This window comes from Melanostigma gelatinosum, assembly GCF_949748355.1.
Source record: "Melanostigma gelatinosum genome assembly, chromosome: 4".
NCBI lineage: Eukaryota > Metazoa > Chordata > Actinopteri > Perciformes > Zoarcidae > Melanostigma > Melanostigma gelatinosum.
The window spans coordinates 25,491,219-25,502,624 of record NC_136637.1 but is presented as its reverse complement, the minus strand read 5'-3'; the positions used below and the strand labels follow the sequence as shown (position 1 = coordinate 25,502,624).

General features: G+C 45.6%; 1 protein-coding gene across 2 annotated transcripts; it reads left to right on the top strand.

Annotated features, from left to right (window-relative positions):
* The first annotated feature begins 20 nt into the window (after positions 1-20).
* Positions 21-11,387, top strand: edem3 (ER degradation enhancer, mannosidase alpha-like 3). Of its 2 annotated transcripts, XM_079267469.1 has the most exons (21): positions 21-1,314; positions 1,425-1,470; positions 1,646-1,746; positions 1,968-2,007; positions 2,428-2,540; positions 2,692-2,845; positions 3,322-3,456; positions 4,233-4,338; positions 4,586-4,683; positions 4,967-5,092; positions 5,211-5,294; positions 5,583-5,666; positions 5,973-6,097; positions 6,419-6,590; positions 6,688-6,833; positions 6,932-7,076; positions 7,452-7,643; positions 7,931-8,096; positions 8,506-8,691; positions 9,080-9,127; positions 10,003-11,387. In XM_079267469.1, exons 1-21 carry the CDS (start codon positions 1,193-1,195, stop codon positions 10,407-10,409), a joined length of 2,796 nt encoding a protein of 931 aa, XP_079123595.1. In that variant the 5' UTR covers positions 21-1,192; the 3' UTR covers positions 10,410-11,387. The 2 variants fall into 2 exon arrangements, with proteins under 2 accessions (XP_079123595.1, XP_079123596.1); XM_079267470.1 differs by lacking the exon at positions 9,080-9,127.
* The last annotated feature ends 19 nt before the right edge of the window (positions 11,388-11,406 follow it).

The window sequence follows — 11,406 nt, the reverse complement described above, 5'->3', positions numbered from 1 at the left end:
CGCTACGGCATCCGTTTTTTTTAAGGCAGGCTAGCTTGTCTAAATAGCAGTTTACAGGTACGTTTGACCACTCTATAACCCAACGAACAGAGAAGATCGCTCGGTCAGGTCTGCTGCTCAACCATGGACGCGGGTTTTGTTGACTTTCTTGTGTTATTGGTCCGTCCGTTCGTTCTCGCCCGCTAAGCTAGTTAGGCCAGCTGGCAAACTGGCTTAATAAACCCCGACAAGTGTTGAGCTGCTTGTTTTGAGTGGCTGACGAAAGATAAATGTCTAGAGGAGAAATAATTAACTCACATCTAATAAGGTTTTACAGTCGACAGAGATAACGAGAGAGATAACGGAAGGTAGTATGAACAGGAGTTTTCAAGAGCTGTTGGTTTGACTTATGGTTTATTTGGCTGCAGATTGTGTGGAATAAGTGAACGATTTGTGGATTGGGATTCTAAACAGAAATAAGACTTGGATTGTTATTTCGGTGTTTCTTGCTTGGGTTTACAGTGAGTCGTAACTGTGTCGTGATAACGGAAAAGGCGAGACGTTTCTTTGATCGCTGCTGCGTGAAGACTACATCTAGAAAATACATTTTATTATTATGTTATTGACATCATTAGATCGCAGGATTCATTTGATTTGTGCGGGTTTGCTTTGTGGCAGAGTCACATATAACGTTATCATTTTGCTTGTCAACGTGTCACACCTGCGTACAGTATGTCCGGGTCACCGTTTGGAAAAATAAACAGGTGTGACTTACCAACTGTGCACTACAGCTAGTGCCCGATCCGTCTCTATCAGTTACACGTCGATATCTGTTTACTTGATATAACAACATTCCTAGGAACCTTTTCATTTGATGGCAGTTTTGCACTGTAAGTGCACACATGAAGGCGCATATTGTACATAGTCGGTCATTAACTTGTAGTCTTGTTTTTGGCGTTTGCTGAGAAACAGATCAGCAACAAACTAGCATGATTACATGACGCTTTCTGTACATATTAATGATTAAATGGTACATCTTAGGCCAAGCCAAACAAAGTGCTTTAACATGATCCCAGAGGTATAACATTAATGGGGTGGTGTAGGTTTGTGTTTCTTAGGAGTTTTTGTTAGTTAGAGCTATTTGGTTTGGGCAGTGGTAATGACCAGCTATTTGCTCTGGGACTGACCAAGAGGCGAGCCAAACTGTAGTTTTATGTATCTTGCTACGATCCTGCCCACTACCACAATGCCGGCTGTACTGTTTTCGTTGATGCTGCTTGGAGCACTATGCAGCCTGGGACAGGCCATGTCACGGGAGGAGAGGCACAGGTTGAGGTGAGTTGGGGAAAAAAAACAACGCACACACACAGCTTCCTCAGAGCGAGAATCCCCCAAAAACACGTTCCCCACGCTGACTTTTGTCTGTTTATTTCCCCTCAACAAAGGAACCAAGTGGTTGAGATGTTTGACCATGCATATCAGAACTATATGGTAAGTTATCAATTTCCACTGGATCTCTTCACATATGGAGACATTTCTAGTTTCTAATTTGCCTTTTTGCTGCAGCTTTGCAGAACTTTTTTCATGTTGGATGTATGTACATTTTAAGATGAGGTCTAATCAGACTGAGCTGGTATTTTAACGTGTGTTTATGTGTGTTTCTCAGGACCATGCATACCCAGCAGATGAGCTGATGCCACTAACATGCAGAGGAAGAGTTCGTGGGCTTGAACCCAGCCGTGGGGACGTAGACGACGCGCTGGGAAAGTGAGTAGCACACTGACTGTAGTCCCGTGAGACCTAACGCACTAGCGGAGCCATGATGACGTTGGTCCACACAAAGATCACCACACCTGGTTAAACGCTTGCCAGAGGTGGAGGATGGAGACAAATTGTACACATTGCTGAATAACCATTGTGTTGAATAATGTTATATGAAATATAATTACATTAATTATTGCTAAAAATAAATTCTCTCTCTCTGGTAGGTTCTCTTTGACCCTCATAGACACACTGGATACTCTGGTGGTGCGTATTGATTTGGTTGTCTTCCAGTAATTCTTTGTGTTATTATTGTGAGGCTGTATTTAGTGTCATTATTGTTCCATTATATCCACTGCTGCTGTTATTAGTAGTGGTCATACTTATTCCAGAGGATGTCCTATGCTGTACAGATTGTGTATTTTGTGATTTTGCGCTATAGAAATTAATTTAATTAAATTCAACAGAAATGAATAGGACAACACACTATGGAGGTTTTGTATTATATAATATTCTGTACCGCTTAGCAGAATTTAGAGTGAAATGTCAATGTTTCTAATTAAAAAATGAACCAGTCGTCTGAAGAATATCCTGAGTCTCTCAGTCCACCTTTTAAGCTATGATGTTTTTAATAATAATAATAATTAAGCCTGGTTTTTATAGTCCTGTATGATTTGTCATTGCCAGCTTTTGAACAAGACAACAGAGTTTGAGGCTGCAGTGAGAAGAGTGCTGTCAGATGTGAGGCTCGACAACGACATCGTGGTATCGGTCTTCGAAACCAACATACGAGTCCTTGGGTGAGATCGGATTAGACAATCAACACATATTAATGGTTAAGAAATAACCCAACAAGTGTACCCCCCTGACCGGCAGCAAAACATAGAAGTGATAAGAAATCACTGGGTGCTGCTGTCCTTAATTCCTAACATGTGATTGTTGTGTGTTCAGAGGTCTGTTGGGAGGGCACTCCATGGCTGTGATGCTGAAGGAGGGAGGTCAGCACATGCAGTGGTACCAGGATGAGCTCCTGCATATGGCCAAAGACCTGGGCTTCCGACTGCTGCCAGCCTTCAACACCAGCAGTGGCCTTCCTTATCCCAGGGTGAGACAACTGCACACAGACAGAAACACCTTCATTCAGTACATGCACTGTAGTCTTTGTAAGGTGGGGATGTTCAACAACAGCATGGAACACACTTGTTTTGTCCTGTCAATGACACAGCAGTCCCATATTATCTCATTTTCAAGATAAAAACCTTTCTTTTAAATAAGATCCTGTTTTATTAATCTCTACATCAAACATATTTGATGATGTACTACAAAAAATTAATATCTTTTAACTCATTCACACATTTCCAGGGTTGCAATATGTCAAATTGACCTTTTGTAACCTCTCGGATCATGACTACATATTTCCATTTTCCGCCTCACTGCTCTGCTGGCAGCTGTCCCAGCCTTTGAACGCCCATGTGTTCGTGTCTGACGAGTTTTCTTGCACGGCCTCTTGCAAAACAACTGTGACTCTAAAAACAGATTGAGTGATGTTTTTTTTTTTTTCTTTTTCTTTCTACCCGACAGGTGAACCTGAAGTTTGGGGTCAGGGGTCCTGAGACAAGAACAGGCACAGAAACGGACACCTGCACTGCGTGTGCGGGAACCATCATCCTGGAGTTTGCTGCCTTAAGTCGCTTCACTGGAGAGCCTGTGTTTGAGGTATCAGATGATAAGATCCTCCTTTGACTACATGTTATGATTTAGTGAAGCCTTTTTTTTTGTTTTTTAAGGCAGATGTAAAAAGCAATTCAACAGTGTGAACAGATTTATGCTGTTGTCCCTTAAAGTATTATGAATGATAAAGCAATATATATATTTTAGCCATCCAGCAACAGCAAAATGTTTTTTAGGAATCTTTTGACTTCAAGTTTACAACAACAGCGAATTATTTATCAGCACAACTGTTCCAACACAACATAACTTCCAGGTGTCACCACTGTCATAGAGCTTGTTACAAGAACAAGAAAGTCATCAGCTATTTGAATAGACATGCGTCAGCACTAAACAGCCACATTCCTTTGTTTGTTCGGGTTACGCTTTGTCAATTTGTTTTAGAACAGGTTTCAGACACAACCCTCTTGTTTAATGTAGAATGCTGTGTCACGTATCTCATGTCTTCAGTGAGAACTCCTCTTTTGTTGCTTGTTGATCAATGTGCATCTCACGGAAATAGATACATCTCAATGTTGTCTACTGTATAAAGTGTATACAAACAGGCAATGAGGGGAGGGACCCGGTAGCTGCAGTTAGATATTTTACCCTGTGCAACGATATTAGAGCCTTTCCTTGCACTGGTTTACTTCCTGGCAGCAGTAAACTGCTGATCAAGCACACAGTCTATCGCTGTAATCTCTCTCACAGTTGACAGGTTCTGCAGATTGATTTTAAACTTAATTTATTTCTTTTTTTAACCAATATTACACCCTTCCTCACAGGCCCATGCCCGGCGAGCTCTGGACTTTCTGTGGGAGAAGAGACAGAGAAACAGCAATCTGGTGGGAACCACCATCAACATCCACTCTGGAGAGTGGGTCCGCAGGGGTGAGAGAGGGGGGCGGGGTGAAGACCTCGGGGGGGGGGGGGGGGGGGGGGGGGGGGCATGACTGAGGGTGGAGGAAGAAGGATGGAGGCTGTGGCAGATATGGAGAGCAGGACATGGGAAAGTGAAAATCAAGTATAAGTGTGCAATCTTTCTGTGGGTGAGAGTGGGTTGATGGGTAAACATGGAACATCATCTGATTTTTGTTGTTGTCTCATAGAAGTGTGATGATTGATTGTGTCACCCCAGACAGCGGAGTGGGAGCGGGAATTGACTCGTACTATGAATACCTGCTAAAGGCTTACATCCTCTTGGGAGATGACGTGTTTCTGCAGCGGTTCAATATTGTGAGGACACACACACACACATACACAAAGACAAACACACACACACACACTTGTACAGAGTAATTCGATGCGCCTCTATCTGCATAATAGCATCTCACTATGGCATCGCCGACATATAGCATAATACATTCTACTTTTATGTTTGTGCACTTCATGATTCTGTTTAGCTCTCCAGCACAGAAGTAAAGAAAAGTACTCGTACTCAAATGTCTATTTGTGTATGTCACCGAGCACCACACGACCGTGAATATTATCGCCCCTCCACTTTGCATGTCCCATTTAGCACTATGCATCTATAATGAAGTACATAAGCCAGCCTCCGCTGCTGCTGGACGTCCACATCCACAAACCTCTGCTTCCCGCTCGCACCTGGATGGACTCACTGCTGGCCTTCTTCCCTGGACTGCAGGTCAGATTAGATCATGTGAATTGAAATTTCTGCTCTTCCGATAATGCATTATGCTGTAACAGTAACGCTGTACATACTGTACATACTGTACATACTGTACATACTGTGCGTGTTCCAGGTGTTGAAGGGAGACATCCGTCCTGCCATCGAGACTCATGAGATGTTGTATCAAGTTACAAAGAAACACAACTTCCTCCCAGAGGTAATCTGTCTCTCTGTGTATCCAACTTTAAATACCATCTTAGGCTTTGACTGCTCCACAAAAAGAAACGCCACATTGGTCTCATTTTACCATGGAGTCAAGTAACCCCCCCCCCCCCCCCCCCCCATATGACTTGTGTTGTCAACCGTAACTGTTTGGAAGTGAAACACGCTTGCATTTCACGCGACTACGGCCGCAGTTTAGGTTTCGTCTGCCTGTTGTAATTACTGTAATTACAAAGCGTCGGCTGGTACGCTGACCGCTTCGTCCTTCTCCGTCTCTCCCCAGGCCTTCACTACTGATTTCAGGGTACACTGGGCCCAACATCCCCTGAGGCCAGAGTTTGCAGAGAGCACCTATTTCCTTTACAAGGTAATTCATCAAGGACTCCTGACATAATGCAGACGTTCTCTTTCCGCTGTTACAGTACAGAGGTAAATGCCCAGATTGTGTTGCGTTACAATTACAATGGGACTCATTTACAAAATGTCGGACACACTATCTCCATTTCTGCAGTTATTAAGCAGCCTCCAGTACTCTGCCTTTGGCATTCTTGTGTCTTGTATAAAGGAACATAATACGATGAAACTCTTGGGATTGGGAGTTACATCTTTGTGTCTCGTGAGATTCCACTGGAGCCTTCCTCACAGTCTATGTCCTGTCCTCTGATCCTCCCAGGCCACAGGGGACCCGTATTACCTGGAGGCCGGTCGCACCATCCTGGACAACCTCAACCGCTTTGCTCGTGTTCCCTGCGGCTTCGCTGCAATGAAGGACGTACGCACTGGGAGCCACGAGGACAGGTGAGGATATAAAGAATTATACAAAATATTATTATTATCTTGAGATAAAGACACACACTCTTTGCAAGGATCACTCATATTAGGTTATTGAAAGAGTCGGTACAAAGCAGTGTACTGAAGACGCAAGACAGGTTCAACATTTCATTCTTTTTTAAAGCATAGAAAAATACTTTTGCCATCAGAATAATTGATTAAGAAAAGTCAAATGCACATAGCAATGCAGCCTATAAAACGTCCACAATAAGCTGATAACGCTGGCTCTACTTTGCAATGCCCTTCATTGATTATCTGATGAATAAACCAGCTGTTCTCTCCTGCCAGAATGGACTCCTTCTTCCTCGCTGAGATGTTCAAATACCTGTTCCTGCTGTTTGCCGATGCGGAGGACTTACCGTTTGACGTGGAGGACTACGTCTTCACAACCGAGGCACACCTGCTGCCCCTGTCCCTCTCCACAGGCCCTCACTCGTCGTCCATTCCCTCAAACAGAACGGTACCCGACACGTTATGATCAATAGCTGAGAAATTGATGAGCGCATGTACACGTCCCAGTTCCTAAGAGAATCTGTGATTTACTCGTGGTACTTCAGTCCAAGGAGGAGCTGGACGACTCGAACTTCGACTGGACCTGCCCTAACACCCGCCTCCTATTTCCTGACCCCGCGTACCCCCGTAACCTGAGGGAACCAATCCGCAGCGCTGTGGACAAGAGCTGCCCCCGCCCCGCTCCTTACCGGTACGTGTACAGGTGTGACCCGGTCATGTGCCGGCGCTTATCTATTTCTCCCGACTGCTGTGCCTCTGCCATGTTTTTAACCTCTTCCTCCTCTTCAGGGAGCCCGGCATGGGTCATCCTCCACTGAGGGCGCAGGACTTCATGGCAAACAACCCTGAACATCTGGAGCTGCTGAGGAGAATGGGAGTCAGTCTCATCCACCTGAAAGATGGCAGGGTGCAGCTGGTCCAGCATGCAACACAGGTCAACCGCTTAACAAGGATAAACATCTGCATGTTCTCATTAGTGGCAGATAAATAAAAAAAACACAGAGCTGGAATAATTAAGTCTGTTTATAGAATGTGACTCCTCAGCTGTTTGGTTGTAATTACTAGGGATGGGAATGATGCAACACTGATCACACAAAGAGCTGATGAGTAAAGGTTACCTGTTAAAATTTGAAGATACAGTTCATCATTTGTGCTATTATTTAAATGCAAATGAGAAAGAGAACACGCTGTGCTACTGGTGCCGTTATCCAACGGAGGCTATATTCTTTGTACCAACTCTACAAATCATGGTGTTCTTTCCATCCTGACTTTTTAAACCCCTCTCACTCGTCTCCTCGCCCACGCCCAGGCGGTGAGTGCGGTAGCAGCAGAGGACGGCGTGCGCTTCATGCAGGATATGATGGAGCTGTCCAGCCAGCAGCAGAAAGAGCAGCTGCCTCCCAGAGCCATTCAGATCGTCTCGCATCCATTCTTTGGCCGGGTTGTGCTGACCGCCGGCCCAGCACAGTTTGGCATAGACCTGTCCAAAAGTTCCACAGGGGTGAGTGGCTTTTGTAGCTTTGCCAAGCAGCCAGGTTTCGAGTGGGCACTTAATTCTCCTTCTGTTTAGTTTTTTTTTTTCCTAAGAGAGCCTCTCACTTTTCTCTGGTATTTTTAAGAGGGCTCTTCCTCTCCTAGAATATTTTCCTAATTCAAACAGAGGGAAAGATGAGTGGCTGTTTTTTAGCAGCAGACGAGAACATGTGGACAACTGCAGCACTGTGTACACCCCATAATATCACAATGTTTTCCTTCGTTCTTTGCAAAACTATGTGCGTCTGTGTGCAGTTACGAGGCTTCGCGACTGTGGCTGAACCCTACAGTGGCTGCAGCGAGATCACCAACGCCGAGTACGTCCGGGGCCACATCGCTCTGCTTCAGAGGGGCCAGTGTATGTTTGCCGAGAAGGCCCGACACATCCAGAAGGCCGGCGCCATCGGGGGCATCGTCATCGGTGAGTGCGAGCGGCTGACGACGCGAGACGGCAGAGGGCTGCCCAGTGACTAGATTAGGCCTCTATAGATTGATTATCTTGAAGACAGACGGTCGAATAGGGTCCTTTACATGATAATAACTTAATAATACAGCAGGACTCAAGTCAGCTTAATAACGGCGATCTGCATCTAATATCGGACCGTTCTAAACAGTTGTGGATTTCCTTTACAAACCATAAAAGGTTTAGTACAACCCGTATATATCTATTTTTTTTACAACTAATAGTTTCAATTAGATTGTTAAATCTACAAAATGTCAGAAACCTTTTCTTTGTTAAAAGACATTTTTCTCACCAAAGTTGTCGTCGGTTAATTATCTTCTATTTCTCTCCGTCTTATTTTTTTTGCTCTCTCTTCGTCTCCTTCCAGACGACAACGAGGGCAGCAGCAGCGACACGGCTCCCTTGTTCCAGATGGCGGGAGACGGCCGTAGCACGGATGACATCACCATGCCCCTCCTCTTCCTCTTCCACAAGGAGGGCAACATCCTGTTGGAGGCGCTGAAGGAGTACCGGGAGGTGGAGGTGCTGCTGAGCGACAAGGCCAGGGATAGAGGTGTGACACTGCTTCCCCCCCCCCCCTAAATGTTAGAACTCTTCTCTTCGTTCCACGAATCGCTCTCGATGAGATTGATCACATCGGTGTACCGATCACTCTCCCCTGACTGAGCCTCATTATGCGGCTGGCTTCATGAATTAATGATGAGGATGTCGGGTTCGGGCTTCATTTGAAGTCTCAGAGGTCGTGACTCATTCCGGAGCCACCCACCACCTGCGGTTACAGCGGTTTTACACACTTATCAATCTTGCATCCTCATTCTTTTCCTCTTTTTCCTTGTTTGCCAAATCCCTCTATTCCTTGTGGTGGACTGTAACAGTGCCTCTCCTCTCCTCTCTTTCTTGGTTTCTCTTTTTTCATAACCCTCTCCCCTTTGGATGAGCAGCCACCATATTCAAAGGTAAACCTCTTCCTGGCAGACTGATTGAGGGCAGTAAGTATTCTTTTCCTTCTTTCTTCATCTGGTGTCCTCATTCTGCATCCCCCCCCCATCTCCGTTCTCCCTCCTTTTTACAGTCATGCTTTCATCTCTCCATCCCTTCGTCTCACTCTGCCCTCTAACCACAGGATTCTGTTTGTGTTTGATAGGAAAGCTCAGTGCAGTCACAGTATTGTCATCTCTGATTGTCCTCCTTCAGAGCTTAGGCCATGGCAGCTCTTTATGTCTGTTTTGTCACCGGAGCAAACCAACAGTTACACATGGCGAGGCTAGACACGCGGCGGGGTATGACCCCAGACCCAGCCATGGGTTTATACATGGATCCTGGAAAAAGTTGTCACAATTTGTGTTTGGTCGGCTCTTTTTTGCAGTGACACTTTACTACAAATCCTAGTATTTATGGCAACAATGACCAGATAGATACCTTGTGCCTGTCTGTCCTCGAATCATAAAGCCTTACAGTCATTACCTCTTGTCCTCGACTGTATCATAACAAGCACAGACTCGTGTACAACCTGCACTTATAGAAGCGGCTACATTTTTAGAAACGGATTCACACTTTTTGTTTCTAACCACATCTTTGCAAAAGTCACAGTTTAACTATTTGCCAGATTTCTTTTCACAGATGACTCTGGTTGTGCAGCTATGTGCGAAAGGCTTTATTCTGTGGGAAACATGACTCACTATCAGCATCATGCTGTTATAGTTGACAGCCTCACAAGGAAAACGCTTCTATTTTTGACTGAGAATGGCTACCAGGGGGCATGTTGCATAGATTACTGACTGAAGAGGAGGACAAGTCTGTTTGTGTGTGTGTGTGTGTGTGTGTGTGTGTGTGTGTGTGTCTCACACTCCTTCTTTCTTTTCAGGTGTGGACGTGCAAGAAGTGGAGGAAGACTGCTTAACTGAGGCAACAACTCCCACCTCCTTTGAACCCATTGGCCAATCGCAAATGAGCACGTTGGAGGTCGACGAACTGGCTCCTGAGCAGGTCACTCCATCACAGCAGGAGGTCAGTCCTGTAGAGCAAGACACAAGTCCTGCAGAGGAAGTTACACCACCGGAGGAGGAAGGTAGTCCCGCAGAGGACGTCAGACCACCGGAAGACGAAGCTACAGAGGCTGATCTGACTCGGCCCAAAGAGGAGAGAGACTCTGAGGACAGAGAGGAGCCCCAGGGCGACACGGACCCGAGCAGCCAGTCGGTGGATGAACTGCTGGCTGATTGGCGGGAAGACTTGGAGGCGTTCCAGCAGATGGAGAAGGATGAGCTCTGACAGTAGTCGGGCGCGTCGATGCCGCGTGACTGCGGTTTGATCCCGCTGTGGGGAGAAAGCTGGAGGGGACGCATCTTCACACGTCACCAGTGTCAATCTGGTGAGGTCAAAGGGAGCTGACGGAGATGTCTCACATGGACTGTCTGTTCTCTTGCTCTCCGTTGATGGCATCGCGTGCCAAGGCGGCCCACATCCTGTATCTCTGGACCACGAGGGAGTCCTTTTAGGCCCGGTAGTTTAGGGATGAGAGACCGGGGTTCTGACCTCACTTTTTTTTTTTTTTTTGCTTCACTTTTGCTGTTTCATAACAAACCTTAATAAATGACACGGACCAGACAGAGGTCCGTATCATTCATTAAGTGAGACGATGAGTGCAACAGCAGTCTCACTCTCTACTCCAAATTACTTCTCACACTGGTGCTCTCGCTCTCTCTCTACGCGCCTGTGACTCTAATGAATGCCGGTCCAACAACTAATAATTAATCCATCGACCAATTCATTTTATTTAAAAATGTGATGAATATGTGTGATGATACATTTCCTGTCTTCGTGGTCTTCGGCCTTTATCGTATGTACATGACATGACGCGAGTTAAATACTTGATTTGTGTGGGGGAGCAGTGACTGACTGAGCTGCAGGATGGTTTTGTGGCTTAATGGTAGATAGACTCGACCACAAACTTGATCTCTCGCTCTCTCTGGAGAATATATATGAAGTCATCTGTCAATGTAAATATGTATTTGTCAAGATATAGTGACTGAAACAATATAGCGCTGCTTCGCTCAGGTTCTGGTCTCACCCCACAAACAAACAACCTCTGGACCACATCGGGTGGAGCAGACACACCCTCGGCTGCGTGGTGGGACAAATGACACACATAAGGCGCCACAGGAGGGCGCTATGAGATCTGTCTGATCTGAGATCTGATGAGCCAAAAATAAGCCAGTAAATTAACATGATGAAATTAAATAAAAATGAAGAGGGAAATTGGGACGGC